The 19,896-nt window shown below is 44.2% G+C and overlaps 1 protein-coding gene across 1 annotated transcript; it reads right to left on the reverse strand.

Moving 5' to 3' along the window:
• Positions 1-7,607: 7,607 nt before the first annotated feature.
• LOC127774791 (UPF0481 protein At3g47200-like) lies at positions 7,608-16,473 on the reverse strand. The gene is made up of 3 exons (XM_052301083.1): positions 16,025-16,473; positions 13,872-14,871; positions 7,608-8,157 (listed from the first exon to the last, which is right to left on the reverse strand). The coding sequence occupies exons 1-3, from the start codon at positions 16,471-16,473 to the stop codon at positions 7,924-7,926; spliced, it is 1,683 nt and encodes a 560-aa protein (XP_052157043.1). The 3' UTR covers positions 7,608-7,923.
• Between the last annotated feature and the right edge of the window lie 3,423 nt (positions 16,474-19,896).

Raw genomic sequence — 19,896 nt, forward strand, 5'->3', positions numbered from 1 at the left:
GCACTTAGCCATCCAATTCCAAGTATATATAGGCACGTCGTCGATCGATCGTCCGACCGGAATTTGAGATGGCGTGTTCGCGGGCGGCGATCGGCGTGATGGTGGTGCGACGACAATGGCATAAAATAAAGGAAGAAGCCTCCTCTCTGGCCTACTCGATTCTTTTTGGTTGGCAAATGGACGTATCAAGCGATCAGTGCAAGCTTTGATGTTCTCATGCATGCATGCTGATCTGTATGTAAGCTAGCCCCTTTAATCTTCTTCTTTTTTCCCTCTTCACTAATACAGTTAGCATCTCAACCTTTTTTCCTCTTCACTATATATATAGCTAGCTAGAATCGTCAAGCTTTTCCTTATGTTGCTACCTGCTCATGAAGTAAGCTCAGGTTCTTCCTATATTAGTCTAGCTATACAGATAGTGCATACGTAATAGAAAGAGCCCTGTAGATGGAAAGTGGTTCTTTTTTTTTTTCACTCGTATGGACATGATCAATGTCGTCAAAAAATTATTTTTTTAAAAAACATACTAAAATAGATTAATATGTGATATATTACTATATAAAAGTGCAAGTAAATATTCGACTTATACAACCAGAAACAAAGACAATAACAAATATCAACCATGAATTATACGCACACCTTTTTCATGGTCATATATATTTGTTGTTTTTGGTTCATACACATTTGTAATTTCTACTTGTGTATATTAAATCTGAACTTGCATGCATGTTTGTGAAGTGATATATCTCACATATTGATATATTTTGTAAAAAAAATTATTACTTTTTATGACCTTTATAGTTGACATGCTTTAGTTGACATGCGCGCATGAAATAGAGTGTATGTCCACTCAAATGATAAAAGGACTTTCCTATGTACATGGGATTTTACATGAATGTTCAGCAATTACTCATTTCATCTACTTCTGGAAAAGTCATTTCATCTTAAAGAATGCCCTCTCTTTTTATATCCATCCAAATAATTAAGATTTATTTGAGGGAACATATTATATGCACACAACATTCTTATGTACACTTCGTACATACCAACTAGCAAATGTCACAGAAAATTCTAGAAAGCATGGACACATACTTCTAATATATAGTATTACATCTACGTGTGAAATCTTAATTTCAAATTCATTATATTTTAACCATAACAAAAAAGACAAAATTCTGATAGATTTTTACCCTCAAAACTGTCAAATTTTTCACTTTTTTGTTACAGGTAAAATATAATGAATTTGAAAATGAGACTTTGCATATATGTGTAATACTATTAGGAGTAAATATCCAATTCTTTTAGAATTTTTCGTGATATTTGCTAGTTAGTGTGTGCGGAGTGTGTACGGAAAGCTTGTGTGTGTAGGATATGTCCCTTATTTTGAAGAGATATATCACTCCACGAACATTGATAACATGTGCTTGTAAGATTTAAGCTATGTAGAGGTAGCATATTAAATATTTAATAGAGTTATATACATTGAGAAAATGTCATGATCTTCCGATAGGTATTAATAATTCTCGATTTGGTGGAAACTTGATACACATGATTCGGTTTCCGATCAACACGATCTAAACCCTGCAATTGCAGCATCACGGCTCATCTGGTTATCAACCATGCGCTGTCATGGTTGACCTCACCGAGAAGGCTAATCCCTTTATGCGAATCGAAGAACACAAGAAAGAACAATGTAGATTGCAACTCAAGGTGTTGTCGTTTCGTGTTCAACAGAAATTAATTCCCACTTTAATTGGTTGAACCGACATAAATTAATCTTGGTTGCCTGTGCGCACACAGGGCATTCTATGGTGCACATTTACTTTTTGCCCAAATAAACAAAGTGACAATTTGTGATATGGTGATCATTTTGAGAAAACATAAAAAATCCTAGATGATAATCAAACTGGATGGAGGGAGTAGTACTTTACCGTACGCAGCATCGGCCGCTGAATTGAATGCAAAAGGAGATATCTTGTCATCAAGGAGTATATCCCAGAAAATAACTTTGAGCTTTATGCCAATTGAGGGAGAGCTATAGTTTTTTTATATCTTATTGCTGCACGCTCGAAATATTCTTTCTACTTTTCAAGTGAAAAAATAGTCATAAAAGGTGGTGTGAATATCATCTTTTTATAAAGCTAATGCCCACTAAACACATAAAGCTCAACATGCAGGCATAGTATTTATTAGCACTCCTAAAACCTACATGCAGGCATGTCATATCAACCCATTAAGCATACAAAGCTTAACATGTAAGCATATAGTAATTATATGTATAATTTATTTCATACACAAGCTAAATCATCATTCTCAAAAGTACGAATTACCCTCTCCCCCTCCACTATCGCGGTCGACCGAATTACCCCTCTAAACCTAAAAACCAGACATCGTTCACCCTAAACTTTCAACACCGGACAAATTACCCCCTTCAACCCAATCCAGAGCGGTTTTGTGCTACGTAGCATACGCGTGACAGTCCAGTCAGCATTTTATTTATAAAAAATATGTGGAACCCACCTGTCATACTCCTCTCTCACTCTTCGTCTCTCTCACATTTCCTCTCTCTTCTCTCTCGCTCTCCTCTCTCACTCTTCCTCTCTCTTTCTCGCCGGTCGACAGCGGGGAGGGACGCGGAGCGGCGGCGGCCGTGGCCACTACGAGCAGCCGCCCCTCGGCGGGTGGACGGATGGAGGCGGGTGCGGGTGGCGGCGTGGGACACGGAGATGGAGGCGGCGGCGGCGGCGGAGGAAAAAGACGTGCTAGCAGAGCAGCAATGCACATACTCCTGCCCATTGCCAGGAAAGAAGACGACGACGGCGTGTGTAGGCGAGCTAGCTAGCACGTCTTCTTCCTCCGCCACGGCCCAACGAGGCGGCTGGCAAATTAAGCTAGTCAGGCGTACGAACTCGTGGCCGGGAAAGCTGCCGGCGTCGCGCCGTGCACCGGGCAGCCTGCCGTCCATCATCAATGCACAGTGCAGCTAGCAGCACAGTGCAGCTCCGCTCTGATGCTCTGAGATATTCGGTCGTCTGCACTGCCGCGTCTTACTTACACGGGGCACCTCTTCAACGACGACGACGCCGCCGCCGTAGCACCGGCCACCGGCCACCGCCGAGACGACGCCGCTGTGGACGCCAGCCCGCTCCCACTCCCAAAGCCCTGCCCCGGCCGGTGGCGCCGAGCCGGCATCACGGTCGCATCATCGGCCGCGAACAATGGTGACGACGACTACTCGGCGGCGACGCGCAGCAGCAGGTGGACAGGAAGGCCGCCTCCGTGTCCCCCGCTGCCGCCGACCAGTGAGAGGAAGAGTGAGATAGAGAGTGAGAGAGAGGAAGAGTGGAAGAGTATGACATGTGGGTCTCACATTTTTTTTAAAAATAGAATACTGACTGGATTACCACGCGTATGCCACGTAGACCAAAACCACAGTGGATTGGGTCGAGGGGGATAATTCGTCCGGTTTGCATAGTTGGGGGTGAAGAATGTCTGGAGGTGAAGAATGTCCGGTTTTGTGATTCAGGGGGGTAATTCGATCGACCGCGATAGTGGGGGGGGGGGGGATAATTCGGACGTTTTCCTTTTCATAATATTTCAATCCAAATCGTTTCATTATTTCTCCATTATCTAACATATATCTCGCAGCAAAGCGCGGGGCATCATTTAGTATATTTATATGCGTGTGTAGCCCAAATTTAGTACCCTATTCATTAGTAATACATGAAATTCTAATCGGTGTCTGTTTTCTTAATTTAACAATATAATTAATTCTGTTATACCCTAACTTCAAAAAATTGTAAAGAAGTAGTACTTGCAAAATTATAAAATATCCCATGAAAGCTAGCGTGTGTAAACTGTCGCCGTGCGGTTTTCAATTTGCAAAAAAACAGGTTTCCTTTAATTTGCAGTGTTTATACTTTTGCGCAAATCAGCGGCCCCTTTAGCACCACTCAAACAACGTGACCTTTTTTTTAACTCAACGGTGGCAATTTTCTTGACGGTTCTAAATGTCGCTATTTCATTTATTACCATGTCAATGTCGCGCCCGCAATATTCCAGCCTGACCGCCATTTTGCACCGTTACCTTATCGTGGTCCCGCTACCGTTATTGTGGCCGCTATTTTTTGAAAGAAGCTTACCACCACTATTTAATATCGCATGGTTAAGTTTCACTGTCTAGTCGATTCATTTCAGACGACGTTGCTCCACTTGCAAGTGGGACTGAATTTTTTTTCTGCCGACGCCATCAGACGCGCTGAATTTTGATCATCGCAAAAAAAATTATGAGAGAAAAGTATCGAGTTAGCTAGCGTGGAATATCGCCAAGGAATATATGCACTCTTGCGCTTTAATTACTTGAATGCATATTGTGCCACACGACAACTTTGCTGTCCAGACTGCTTTTTGGAGAAATTTCATCAAAAAGCATATGCCGATCATGTTGGACTTTTTGCTTTGTTTAATTTCGTCGATCCCTTCCTTAACTCGATCAAGCTTCCACGCGTAAAAGTGAAATGGTTTCACGCGTACGACGTGTGTTGAGTGGCCGTGGCCGGTGGTATTATATTATTGCATGTATATCTAGCAAACAGCAGCTATATATATAGAGAGAGAGAGGAGGGTCTTGCAATATCAATCCATCATCACAACTCATCAAACTCAGATCGATAGAAGAGATCGATTGTCATCTATCGAAAGCGAGCAAACTAGCGTTAGCTACTACTCGAAGGCAAAATGGTAAGTAAATCTCGTATACATATATGAAGTAATTAGTTAGAAGTATTTGGCAATTAGATGTTGCTAGCTAGTGCATACTCCCTCCGTCCAAAAAAAATTCAACTTCTTACTACGACATGACACATCCCAAATTCGTTGTATTAGGATAGATTGTCTTTTTTTGAATGGAGGAAGTATGTATTCATTTTATATATGCATGATCGATACTGCTTGGCCGCTGGATACATCTGATCGATGTAGAGGCAGGATTAATTATATCCGACTTAAAGAGAAACTAATTAATTAATTAATGATTATGATGTATATGCAGGACGTGATGGAGAAGTCTCGGCGAGCTCACTTCTTGTTCGACGACGACGACCAAACGCCGCCCAAGCAGAACGGCCCCCAGAACGACGACCAGCACAACAACGACGACGGCAGCGGCTGCCTCTGCGTGTCGTGCTACGGCGGCGTCGCAAAGCCAAAGGCGCCCAAGTCGTCGTCGCCGGCGAAGGACGTCGTCGCCGGCGGCCGTCCTGCTGCAGGCTCCAACTGTACCTGATCTTACTCTAACCATATATAGCTTGCTAGCGATCGAGCTCGATCTCATCTCGCACCTAGCTTGATCATGTCGAGCAACCATGTACGTGTTGATCGACATGATCACTCTAGCTAGCTAGCTAGCTAGCTACTTCATATGGATGTTGAATAAGGGATCATATCGGAGGAAGACATGCATGAGTGCTTATGCAACTATGCAAGCATGCCCGTCTCCAATTACTGGTACAGACTACAGAGTGATGTATGTTACGAGAAATGTGCTCTTTACAAATACTATGAACATATATTATGATCAATTACATGACAGTTGTATTATTAATTAGCAGCGTTCTGAATTCATTCTGAAAGGGTGTGTCCGGCCTTTCGAATGGACAACCAGCTGCTGTAATTAAGCTGTTCATTGTTCGATCTCTTGCCGAATAGTATAACTTTTTTTTTGGGGGGAATGGGCACTCATTTATTCTTTACAAATGAATATATCTCCGTAGGAGTATAATGGAAAATCTCTCGATTTTGATTGTGTTGTCTCTACTCAACAAAAGCTGAGTGGAAGCCGGGAAATTTCCTGCACAAGTTCTTCAACTTCTGTTGCAATCCACTTTATTCGTTTCGTACCTGCATCCACAAGACATATCTAGCTCCTCAAACCACATAGTATATCCTGAGAGTAAGTTTAATGCTTCTATATGCTCCTCAATGAAAAAACTGCACAATTTTTAAAGAAGATGAGAGGCCCAGATTAGAAGGTACTGATAGTGTAAACTTCATTTAGGGAGGGTAATTTTGTCCTCGAGGGAGTTAAGTCTAGAGCCCACACCAACAGTAATCACCGCAACTTTTCACAAACTGAAAACCACTAATTAACAACCGTGATCTCCATTGCATTTGCATCGCATCACAAACACAAATTGTTCATCACCTGAAAGTTTGAAACAAACTAAAAACGAAAGATGCATGCATTCCAAGCTGCAATCATTCTTGCGTACAAAATGCATCCAAAACTTACGCAATGGCAATTATGGGCACTGCACCATGGGATCGAAGCAAACAAGCACCGATCGATGCGTTCGTTCACTTTTCCCTGATAATTGCCTTTCTCATCTCCTAATCTCCACTTAAACTGCCATCCAAGCTTCCAATTCCTGGCGATGTTGGTCCGGAATCGATCTAAATTAAAAGAGAACTGGCCGGATTACTCAACCGTACTGCCATTGAAGCAACCAAATCAAGGTATTTCAATGCAAATATTGTAGATGAGATGAGTGTGAAAGAAAAATATAATAGGGCTTTGTGGGCGTCTGGAGTATGAACTCCCAGTCCAGATCAATCTTGTGCTAGCCAAAAGGATTGATCCGTTGAGTGTGGGGATCAGTCTGCGGTTCTAACCATGATGACGGGATCCGGGTAGACGCTGGCGACTACAACAGCTTTGTTCGAGGGTAGTGCTGCCATGGTGATTTTAACAAGATGGTCGAGCGATGGCGCACCAAATATGGAAAATTCTACTAGAAAAATGTTTTCTACCAACGATCCCCATACTCTGTAAATGCTGTAGTCATGATCTACAAACATCGATATATCAATCGATTCCCATTGTTACTAGGCCGATTCCCATGTAGATACCCCATCGGCACCAAGCCTGATACGTGTGATACCAAACCCCTAATATATGTAGATTTGATTACTGGTATCAAGACTGGGCAAGGAGACGGTGATGATGACGGTTGGCATACGCCCTCCACTACGACAGATATCTAGAGAGGCCCAATTAATCTTAGAACAAACTATGTCTTTCTCTATATCTCTTTTTTTTTATTTCGGCCTTTGAAATGGTTTGCTAGTTAAACTATTTATGACTGCGTTCGATGCTTTTGCTCTGTTTGTAAATCCACTAGTCCTGATATTTTGAACGGTTCTATTTTCATGCTTCATAGCTCCATATGTTTAGGTTCACAATTTCGTAAACTTATTATTTTTTAATCTTCCAGTTCTATTTCTTTTGGCTTCTTACCACAAGCAAAACTAAGGGAATGTTTGGTTTATTTGGCTACCTTGCCGTGTCATATTTTCGTCTTTTCATAGTTTGTTAAATATTGTTTGCTTCATTGCTACAATATTTTAAGTTTGTCACACTTTTTTTATTTTACTTGGCACCCCTAAATGTCACATGTACATTTTATTGGCGAACGCACAGTTAACGTCGTGCAACAATTTAATGCCACTTTGGTGCCATAGTTAACCTAAGTATAATAATTGTGGCACATATGCACACCATACAGATTAAAGAATCACACATAATCTAAAATATGTCAGGGCCCAAAACATATGTGTCCCCTTTATTGGATTTATTAAATTATTACAACATTTTGGTAACAACTACAAAACACAGAGGATATGAATTCCACGCGCGCACACACACAAATATGCACACATATTTATGGCATATATATCTAAGATGAAATTAGATAATTTCCAATAGGGTAGGGTTTATTTTTGAACCTTAAGCTTTTAATGAAGTCTATTTTCCACTGTGAACTTAAAAATCATCATAAGCTTTCAAAAATTAGGTAGTACTAGCACTCCAAGTAAATAAATTTATCCAAATTTGAAAGTTAGGAGAATAAAATAAGGTGAGTTGTATCATTTGGGATAGAAGGCGGTGGTAGTCTGCAGGATCGTGGAGATGGCGAGCAGAGTAGACACGACGAGCGCAAGGATTTTGACAGGGGTGTCCATGTACTTCTTCGCTTCCGCCCAATCTCGGTATAATTGGTACTGGCTACATTCCCTGAGCTGATCGAGCACCTTGCCGATGGGTGTGTCCTCCTTGCTCCGCTGATTCCACCGGCATAGGTTCTTGAAGTAATTGATGATCTGCGGTAATTAACAACGACATCAGATAGATATGTATGTCCTGTCTAAAACGGCATGTTTTTGTCACGGAGGGAATGAGTAACGTCATTAAAGAAGTGTCCAAAATTCCACTTTTTCCCCCTTTTGTTAAAAGCTATATATATATGGTTCCATATTTTTCTCTTGATTTTTCGATTGCTTCTCTCATGTAATTAATTGATACCTCTCTGATTTCTTATATGTATGTAGTAAGTTTCTCTCCTATTTCAAGTAGATAATCAATTTCTTTTATATGACATATATTTAGTGTAAAAGTTGAAATTTATAACGTAATTATAGTGTAAACGTATTTATTTAAACTTTTTCTTGGAAAATATGCACCATAAATATTGTTAGTCTTTTTCTAACCAGTTTTGCTGAAAACATGTGCCATATTTTTACTTGATTACGGTCACTTATTTCTCAGCACCGAATCTTGTATGTAGAAAAAGTATCTTTGTTTCATGGTTGATTAATTTAGCCTGCTTCAATCCCCTTGCAGAACTTTTGTTATGGTGTTATTGACCATTCATTTCACATGTTTCATCCAAATAAAAAAAATGTCAAGAGGTAGATTTCCGGAACCTAACAGTATTAGTTGTTTCCATTTCCTCATTTGCATTTTTTTCTCAAATTTTGTTTTATATCCAGGGAAAGCTTATTTACTCTTTAGTTTGAAATAATTAAAAGATATGGTTGACATCATTTGCGTAAAAGAAAACGCAAGCCAAGTTTCTTTCCTTTGCCTACATTTTCTATCTTCTATCTCATTTATCTACTCTTCTATGTAGGTAATCGGTTACTTTAAATTATAATAAGTATCATGAAAATTATCTCAAAATTATTAAAACTTATAATTAATTATAGTGTAAATATAGGTAATTACAATAAAAAAGATTTGATTTATTTAAGATGATTTGAAAATATGCATGCGTATGTAATATTTGCAAGAAAACCCCTCCTCATCTCAACCATTTCTGAACATCTTATATTGCACCAAGATTCGTCCAAGCACAATAGTTAACCTTCTCCATTCCCCACTTTCCCCTTCTCCCGTACGTGATGCAAGGTCAAACATGCCACCTCCAACGCCGCTCCTTCCTATTCAGCACAGTGCTGGCATCTTCCTTTGTCGAAGAGAACCCACCTATTCCTTTTCCTGCCATCAACCTCCCACTCCCTACCTCTCCTTCTCCCTGAACTGAGCGGTATACGATGTTCCCCACGGCTCCGCCCCACCGTCTTAACTGTCTTCGACAGCTCCCTTGCAGCTGGAAATGCCCCCTCCTCCTAAACACTCGAAACCGAATACTTCCTCTACCGTCCCCATCCATCGCCCTTATCCAACCATACGGTTCTGACGGCAGTGCTACGCCACCCGCCCATGTCCGCCACTCACAAACATCCCTTTAAGTCCCAGCAAACTTCCCTCTCCTCCCTTCCCCAACCTCCTCATCCCAAACCCTAATATATTAATTAGTACTCTGGTAGAGTTAGTGTAGCGCCCGTTCCGTCTTGGCGCCTAGCGGGAAAACTAGCTCTTAAAAATCCTATTTGCGAAATCCGTTTCTTTGCTTGTTGTCTAGTGCCCGTGCCATCTCAGGTCTCAAATCCCCGATCCATCGTCGAGTTCAATCCCGAATCCAAACCCTTCCCAAATCAAATCCCTCCGCAAAAGTCTATTTTGCCTCCCTAGGGTTCGATGGGCCGAATCCCTCTCGGCCCATCTCCCCCTCCCTCCCCGGCTCTCTCTCTCTCTCTCTCTTTCTCTCTCTCTCTTTCTCTCCCTCCCTCTCCCCGCTCTGCCCGAGCGCTGCACGCGCGTGCGCGCGAGCCGTGCGGAGCCGAGCCCTCCCTCGCGCTACCGCTTCCCGCCGACGCCGCTCAAATCCCCGCGCCGCCCGTTGCTTCCCGCGCGCGCGCGCCGTGGTGGCCGACCGCCTGGTCGCCGCCGCCGTCAGCCTCTGCCGTGCCTGCCGCCCGTGTCGCCGTCCCGCTCCAAGCCGCCTCCGCCGTCATCGCCGTCGTCATCGACTCGGCCCCGCTACTCCCCGCGCGTGCTTCCAAAGGATGGAGGCAGAGCTCCTCCTCATCGCCCTCTCTCCTTCCTCCTTTTTCCGAAGAGGAAAGGGGCAAGCCCCCTTTCTCCCTTCCTTTTTCCCTTTTCCCTTCCCCGCCGGCGTCATCCTCCCTGTCGCCGTTTTGGCCGCTAGCCGGAGCTTCAGCCCGCTGGCTCGACCGCCTAATGTCGGTTCCTCCCTCCCAAACCGACATTGCCGCCCTATAAACCCGAGCCCTCCCCAAACCAATCTTCCCCGTTTTCGCCCTCGCCATTGCCGCGCCCTGCCCTGTTCGCCTCCGCCGTTCGTCGCCAAAGCGCCGAGAGAGCCGGTGCGTGCGAAGGACGCGGAAGGGGACTCCGGGCGCTCGTCTACTTCCTCTTCCCCGGCCCGAGGCCGGAGAGATCGCTCCCGTGCCGTCGGCCTCTCGTCACTGCGCCCCTTCACCCCGCACGGTAGTGTCGCCCTCCGTTCTCCCTCCTCGTTCCATCTCCTCCCCTTAGACTCGGGTAGTAGCACGAGTAGCCTCCCCGTAGCTAGCTGGCGCCGCCCCGACCGTTGCCGCCGCCCGCCGTGTGCTCGCCGCCGTCGCCGCCCGAGCTCGGAAGCGCCGCTCGTCGCCGGCCTCGCTCGGCGTAGCTCCGCCCAATCCGACGCTAGCAACGGATTCCCGTAGCCGCGTGGATGCTCTCACCGCCGGGAATCGACCCCTCGTGACCTCATCGCCGTTTCCCCCTTCTCCTGCCGCCGGTTGCCGCCGCCGCAATCCGCCGCCGTCGAGCATCCCCCGGCGAACCCGAGCCGTTGGCTCGTCTCCTCTCGTCCCGTGCAACCTCCCGGTGTGCTCGCTTTCGCCTGTATCGCCGTGGTTCGCTCCGCCGCTCGCCGCCACCGCCCGCCGTCCGTTTCGGCCGACGTCGTCGTCTACCTCGCGCCGGCCCGCGTGGCAGCCACGTAGGCGCCACGTCGGCGCCACCTCGGCCGCGACCGGGTCAAGCAGACCCCGGTCCGCCGCTTCCCTCCGCCCCCTCGCGCGCGCGGTCCACCGCGAGCCGTGAGGCTGCGCGTGGGCCCGCCGCACCGCGTCCTCCGCGAACCGCGCGCATGCGCCGCGCCCCCTCCCCAAACCCTAGCACGCCCACGTGCACCTCGCTCACGGTGAGCCGAGCCGCCGACAAGCGGGTCCCACTCGGGACCACGCGAGGATGGACCCGGCCCACCGGCTCTCTCTCTCCCCTCCCCGCCCGCGCGCGCCTTGGGCCGCCCTCTTGGGCCGGCCGGCCCATTAAGCTCGGCCGAGCCGCCCCTTTCTCTCGGGCCGCGCCCTAGCCGCCCGAGGGAAGTCTAATTTCCCTCCCTCTTTCTTTTTCTTTTCTTTTCTTTTTCAAAAAGGGTTTAAATAAATCCTTTTCCTTTACACAAAAATCCAATAATCTTAGAAATTCAATATCTTCCCAACCGTAAGTCCGTTTGACTCCGTTCAACTTCCAAAATTCCTCAAATCTCGAGATCTATCTAATGGCACGCTTAGAGGTCAATAATAGGGCTTTATTTTCGTCGTTTGTTGAGTTGTCCCGTTTCGCGTGTAGTTTCGGTGCCCGAAGACCCGCAGTGCGAGGATTTCGAGGATCAAGCTCAAGATCTCGAGCAAGGCAAGCCACCTTTGAACATCTTGAGCCTATATTTGAACTTAATTAATTTGCTTGCAAAATATTATGCATTGATAGGATTGCACTTAATCTGTTTGCCCTGTCTGCAAGGCAGACCGGTGGGCCTACCCAACTTGTTGCATCTGATCCTTCCACTGTTAATTGTTATACCATGTTCCCTTGTAACCACCTAGTTGCGCCTCGATATTCGTGCACTCTGTGCGAGTATCGACGGTCGCCTTCAAACTTAAAATCTGAGTAAGTTCTTGGGTAAAACTTGGGTTTTTACAAAAGATTTGGAAAACCCGACACCTGGGTCGGTGCTTGCGAACTAAATGAATTTCCAAAACCGCGGACCGGGGGACGTACCGGGAGTACGGTTTCCCGCTCTTGCAATTAAGGACCGTTTCCTTGGAATTTCATCCGAACATAAGACAAGTACGACCACATGGGTGGAATGGGACACCCCTGGCTGAGTAATTAGCTAATCGGGGGAGCCTTGATGCCAAGAGACATGTGGATTCGCCGGGGTGGTGTCGGGGAGGACCCCTGGGCTTCCTGGCACAGTATGGTCTGGGACCTAATCTGGTGTTGGTCTGGGACCCCTCTCGTTGGCATATGGTGAACCTGTGTCGGCTTTCGAAATGCCTTGTCATGAAAGCCTTAAGGTCTCTAGTCGTGGCCGTTCTGCACGGGCTGGATGATCCGGGTTAGTAATGTCATGTGGGTAAAGTGTACCCCCTCTGCAGAGGTTATTAAACTGTCCGAACAGCCGTGCCCACGGTCATGGGCGGATGTGAGGTGATTCCTAGCGTAGTTTTGTTTGACTACTGCCTTGTGAAATTTTGCTGTTGTGAAATGGGTTTGATGTTTGGAAAATCTGCGGCTGATGGGACCAGCCAGGCCCGGGTGGCCGTTTGAAAGCTATTGGCCGGGTGCCAATCTTGATCAATTCTAAAGACTGATACATTGCACAAACTCCGACCGGACGAGACGCACTTTCTCATCCGTGTCGTTTGAGAAGCACTCACTTAGTTGTTTCAGGAAAGAGTTCAAATAAAATCAATTGCAAAAACAACAGCCCTTCTTTGAAGCCTGCATTAAACACTTATTTCCCATGGCTTGCTGAGTACTCTCGTACTCACCCTTGCTCCATATAAATAATTTCCCCCCCCCCCCCAGTTGCTGAAGAAGATGAAGCGGATCCCGCTGACGAGGAGTTCCTTCAGGAGCAAGCCGGCTACGATGAGTTTTAGGGTTTCGGCCTAGTTCCCAAGTCGCGCCTGTGATGTGTGGTCCAAGTCTTGGCTTCCGCGTTCCTTTTGTAATGCAGTTGTGAGCTCGGGATCTGTCCGCAGCCCAACATGACTGTACCCCTACTCTATAATAAAGAGACCTCTGTTGCTGTGATATTCTGTCTTCCTGTTATACCAGCACTGTTTCCTGGGACTGGTATCAATTAACAGGTTAATTTGGAGCGTCACGGGCTAGTTCCGCTCGGGACTAGTTCGGGGCGTGACAGTTAGGTGTCACCATCGAGAAGCCCCGGGGGCACGAATCTTCGCATATATACATCCAACGGTAGAGATAACTGTAAGAGATCTCCCAAAATTTCTGCGTAATGTGGTGTAGAGTGCTATTTTTTTTCCTCAGATCGGCAAGTTCGTATGGTGTTAGAGAGAGAAGTTCAAAAGGGTTTTTTTAACGGCAGGAGAAGGGAGTTGCATAATTGATTGATTAATTAATACTCCCTCTGTTTTTTTTCATATTATAAGACGTTTGATTTTTTAGGTTTGACTAAATTTATAGAAAAATTTAACATCTACAATATAAAATTATTATTATCATTAAATCTAGCATTGAATATATTTTTTAAAATACTAATATACTTTTCTATAAATTTAATTAAACTTAACAAAGTTTGACATGTAAAAATGTCAAAACGAGAAACTGAGTGATGAGTATATAATAATGCGGCGTTGCTGACCGTTTCATGGCTTCCGAAGTTGTTGAGGAGGACGCCCAGCTCCTGGAGCACGGCGATGTCCGCCGTGGAGCTGACGAGGTTGTACATGAGGAAGGCGTAGGTGGTGAAGTAGTCCTTGCCCTTCCGCCCTTGGGTTTGCTGGTCTTGTCCTTGCCGCGCCGGCGTGCCCTGCTGCTCGTAGGCGACGAGGTTCTGCAGAAGCACCGCCGTGGCCTCCTCGACGGACAGCGCCGGCACCTCTAGCTCCGGCGGTATTAGTCGGATCTCAAGGCTTTTCCTGAGCCGCACGTCGAGTATCCCGCCGCGGTCCCTCTTCGCCATCCTGATCTTGACGCCAAGGCCCCGCAGCTGCGACGCCGACGCGATGTTCGCCTTGGGGTCCGGCTTCTCGCCGCCGCCGCCGGCGCAACACCGGCACATGTGGAGCGGCAAGCTGAGGAGAAAGAGTGGGAGGATGCAGAGCAGCAGCTGTAGGGCGTGCCATGGCCACTGCCAGCACAGCTGCCACTCGCATGGCGGAGACTTGGGGCCGGCGCTATCGACCTTGGCGAGGTGAGCTATGTGCACCAGGTGCAGCAGGTGGTGGACCTCCTCCTCGGCGATGAGCTTGTACAGATCGTCGCTCTCGCGCGTGGGGAGTTGGAACCAGTCCTGCAGCATATACCACATCGCCATGACTATCAGCTTGTGCCTCTTCCTCCGTCGCATCGTCTTGTCGTCGTCCTTGGCGACGCGGCGCGTGATCTTGCGCTGGAAGGTCTGCGGCGTGAGGTGGTAGAAGATCTCCTCCAGCACGAAGAAGGGGATCTGGTTCTCCAGCAGGCCGAGGTCGATGCGCAGCTGCGCCGGCGACCACCGCGTCGCGTACAGCTCCGGATCATCGTACCCGATGGCGAAGTTGTAGATGTGCTTGATGATGAAGCACCCGTCGAGTAGCAGCATCCTCACCATCTCCTCATCCGTCATGCCGCGCAAGTACTCCTGATCCTCCGCGTAAAACCTATATATCTCTACTATTATAAAAATTGAAGATGTTTTTATCGATACTTTGATACGTCATCCGTGTTTGAGTCAGTTATTAAGTTCATTCGTTTTTGAAATTACATATTTGTATTTGAGTAGGTTTTTAAGTTCGTTCGTTTTTGAAAATATAGAACAAGTCGTATAAGAAATCTGTTTAAAAAGGCTCGCATGATAAATCGAGACAATCGGACTCCTAATTATAGCTTATGATTTTGTAAAAACAATATTCAAGCAAATTTCTACATTAAATTTTATTTTAGCTAAATCATATAACAATAATAAGATTAAGATAACCTTCAACCGTTGCAAAGCACAGGTATTTATTTAGTATATCTATACGTACACACATACAAGGTAAAATGATGATTAACTTTTGCCCCTCAAGAAACATGTACGTACGTAGTACACTTGTTTTTTTTTATTATGTCATGTAATCTTGGTTATAAAAAAGATGCTGAAAGGATGAGATAACATAGATAATTTTGTGATGTATCACTCTACCAACACGTAAGTCATTTAAACTCGACATTAACAAGTTGAAACGTAAAATTTCAACTTAGTTCGTTTCATGGTAAGTGGAGAATATTTCCGGTGCACACGAAACAAGAAGACTCATTAGCCACATGATTTATTAAAAATTAATTATTGTAAGCTTGAAAAATAGATTTATTTGATTTTTTTAAACAACTTCTATATAGATTTTTTTTAAAAAAAAAACAACGTTTAGCAGTTTAAAAAACGTGCTAACGAAAAACGAGTAAGTTGAAATTTGGAGTTTTGCAAATAGAATGGGGCCTTATGGTGTAATTGTTTTTTATTTTCTCATTTTATGGATCAATTTGAAATTTATTTCTTTTGCAGGACGATAGAAGACGACTAAGATATCCATGTTGTCAATTTTTTTCAGCTTTCTTATAGCTGTTTTTTAATTTGAGAAACTAAAACTAAAAATGAGGAGAAAAGATGTTTTAATTTGTTTCTTCTATATTTAACAATGAATCAAATGATATAAAAAGAATTAATAAATACTTAAATTTTTTGAATAAAATGAACGGCCAAATATGTTTAAAAAAATTAAATGCGTCAAATATTTAGGGATGGAGAGTACTTAAAGAAGGAAACGTACGTACCGGCGAACAGAATCCAGCATCTCCCCGAGCCTACATGTGCAGAGTAGGAGGATTTCGTCTCGTTTGGCGCGATGATCGTCGACGTGAGGAGGCCCGACGACGTCGGTGAGCAGCTCGTCAAGGTAGCGCTCCTTGAGCTTCTCGACACGGAGGCGTCTCTCCTCCTCCTCCTCCTCCTCCTCGTCGGCGTGACGATCGCCGCCACCGCGGCGGCGGCGGCGGCGATGGTACGGCCCGATGCACACGAACTTGGGCCCGTACGCCTCCTTGTTGATGTCGCGCACGTGCTTGGGAACTCGCCAGAGACGGAACGATGACGACGGCTGCTTGGAGGCCGACGAGGCGCCGCCGCCGTCGATTACATCCACCCTCACCTCCTTAGGCCAGCTGCTCGCCGGCGGCGGCGACGGCGGCGCCGGCGTCTGTTGCTCCGCCGCCTCTTCTCCCATGATCTGATTATATATATATATATATATATATATATATATATATATCTTGCATGAATGTGTATATATAGGCACGTCGTCGACCGGAATTTGAGATGGCGTGTTCGCGGGCGGCGATCGGCGTGATGGTGGTGCGACGACAATGGCATAAAATAAAGGAAGAAGCCTCCTCTCTGGCCTACTCGATTCTTTTTGGTTGGCAAATGGGAGAGTATAGTGATACAAACAAAAGGACGTAAGTACGTATCAACCGATCGATGAGTACTGCAAGCTTTCGTGTTCTCTCTGCTTGCATGCAGTATGTATCAAGCTAATAACCCCTTTATTAATTAATCTCTATCTATTTTTCCCCTCTTCACTAATACAGTTAGCATCTCAACCTTTCTTCCTCTTCACTATATATAGCCAGCTAGAATCGTCAAGCTTTTCCTTTTGTTGCTACCTGGGCATGAAGTAAGCTCAGGTTCTTCCTATATTAGTGTATACATACAGATGGTGCATACGTAATTGAAAGAGCCCTGTAGATGGAAAGTGGTTTTTCTTCCCACTCGCATGGACATACACTCGTTTCATGAATGCCGTCTAAAAATATTAATTTTTCAAAACATAATAAAACAGATTAATATGTGATATGTTACTCTATAAAACTATAAGTTAAAATTTGACTTATAGAAGAAGAAACAAAAATAACAAATACTCTCTCCATCCCAAAATGTTTGACGCCGTTGACTTTTTTAAAAAAATATTTGACCGTTCGTCTTATTCAAAAAATTTAAATAATTATTAATTTTTTTCCTATCATTTGATTTATTGTTAAATATACTTTTATGTACACATATAGTTTTACACATTTCATAAAAGTTTTTAATAAGACGAACGGTTAAATATGTTTAAAAAAGTCAACGGCGTCAAACGTTTAGGAAAGGAGGGAGTATCAACCATGAATTGTACGCACACCTTTGATAGTCATATATATTTGTTGTTTTCGGTTCATACACATTTGTTTCTACTTGTGTATATTAAATTTGAACTTGCATATGTTTGTGAAGTGATTATCACATATTGATATATTTTGTAAAAAATATTATTTTTCATGACTTTTTTAGTGGACATGCATGAAATAAAGTGTATATCCACTCAAATGACAAAGGGACTTAATAATCGGATGCGATTTTACATGCACTACTACAGAAAAGCAAATAGCTAGGTGTCTGCACTATAGGTGCCGGAACGGCTAAAACCGGTGCTTTTCCCTTCCAAAACACGCATCGACGGGACACCATTGGCTAGAACCAACACCTTTATGAAGAGATAGGTGTCGATTCTGAATAAAAACTGACACCTATTGTACTAGTGTCGGATTTTTTTTTTGGAAGAACCGACACCCATATTTATATTATAGGTGCCGGTTTTATAAAAGAGAATCGGCTGACATCGAAGTTTAGATTGAGGGGGAGTGTTAGATTATAACATATTGGTGTACTTATCTATGTGTGTTAGTTGAGATACCCGGTAGTTTAGATAAGCTAATCATCCCATGTACTCCCTCCTTCCTTAAATGTTTGGCGCCGTTGACTTTTTTAAACATGTTTGACCATTCGTCTTATTCAAAAACTTTTGTGAAATATGTAAAACTATATGTATACATTGAAGTATATTTAACAATGAATCAAATGATAGGAAAAGAATTAATAATTACTTAATTTTTTTGAATAAGACGAACAATTAAACATGTTTTAAAAAGTCAATGGCGTCAAACATTTTGGGATGGAGGGAGTAAATAGGATCCGGGTTATCCATGCAACACACATATATATGCCTGTACTTCTCCCGTGCGATTTATGCACAACAAAATTAACATGTAGCAGTAGCGTCACACCGATCGACGTTAACTCAGATTAGATTTTCTTTCAATGTGATGTGGGGATTTGGGGATTTCAATTTGGTTTGGGATGTCGGGAGCAACTTAATTTGAGGAAATCAATATGCAAGCAGCAAAAACATTGAAAAAAAGGAAAAAAATATCTTTAGTCCCGCTAAAGATTGCAGTGTGTCACACACGTTATCAATGTCGAACTGGACGATGACATGGATCAAGAGCTGATCGAAATCCGTTCTTGATCAACGCGAAGTGACGATGTGTTCTGCGCCGACTCGACGACGAAGCCTCACCATGATCAGCCTAAAGGTCATCGACGTGCCCCGCGCGTCGCCGAGCTGTGTCACCGGAGAGGCGCGCTGGTGTGCATTGACAGCACGCTGGCGTCGCCCATCAACCACACAAGTCTCTCACCCTCAGCGCCGCGGCATCATCCTCCACACCGCCACCCACCACCAAGTCAATCACCGGCCAACCTAGACGTCATCGTCGGCTGCGTCAGCGGGCTCAGAGGCTTGGGCCATAGCGCCGGAGCTCACTACCAGCAGGTGGTACTCGCCGGCATGGAGACGAGGAGAGAAAAGAAGAGGTGGAAAGTAGAGGGTCATTTACACGTGGGTCTTACATTATTTATTTTATTTTTGACATTATTTTATTTTATTTTTGTTGATTAGGGTGTCACGTCAGCGAAACCACCTATACATACTGTCACGGGACTTGACTTAAATGGTTTTGTCAAGATGGAGGGTGAAAAATGTCTGGTATTACGGTTTATGGATGATAATTAAACTCGGTGTAAAAATGAGGGATGCAAAGAGAACTTATTCCTTCAATCTATGCCCTTTCTAGCGTTTTGGCCCATTTTTTAGCCCATCGCACACAATCATTTCCAAGCTCATTTTGGACTTTTTATTTTTCAGTAACAGGAAAAAAAAAGAAAATCAACTACAATTTGTGGCATAGTAGTTTGATCATGCTAGATAAGTGTTTCCATTATTGATGCAGGCTTGTCACATTTTTAAAGTTCATATTCCCACGTGTCATACTCACACACTTCCTTGTTAAAGTTTGTCATGCTTTTTTTTTTATTCGGAGATCTGTCAAATTTATAATCACTAACTTTGGTGTCACACAAATTACTGCATTTGCGAAAACAACTTTTCTGGCACACATTTTTTTTCAAGAACACAATCACACAAACATCCTTGGCCCATCTACATGTTTATTTGGGCTTAGACTTTGTGTATGGAAACTTTCTTCTTAGATACTTTCTACATAGAAAGTTTATACATATTCAAAAACTTTCTATAGTTAAATTTTAAACGGATTTAAAAAATTAGTTTAAAAGAAAAGGAAATATTGTATGAACTTTCTATTGGACCTTAAATTAGCTCAAATAAAAACTAGGTCCATATGCATGTGTAGTTAAGCCTGCGAGCGATGATAACGCGTGTATCCATGACTCGATTCTATAGCAAGATTAGTAAGAGAAAAAGATAAGCCATTCTTGGTTGATATGGTTTTATTTGGAGAATAGTTTATTTACT

The sequence above is a fragment of the Oryza glaberrima genome, chromosome 5 (genome assembly GCF_000147395.1).
Source record: "Oryza glaberrima chromosome 5, OglaRS2, whole genome shotgun sequence".
Classification (NCBI taxonomy): domain Eukaryota; kingdom Viridiplantae; phylum Streptophyta; class Magnoliopsida; order Poales; family Poaceae; genus Oryza; species Oryza glaberrima.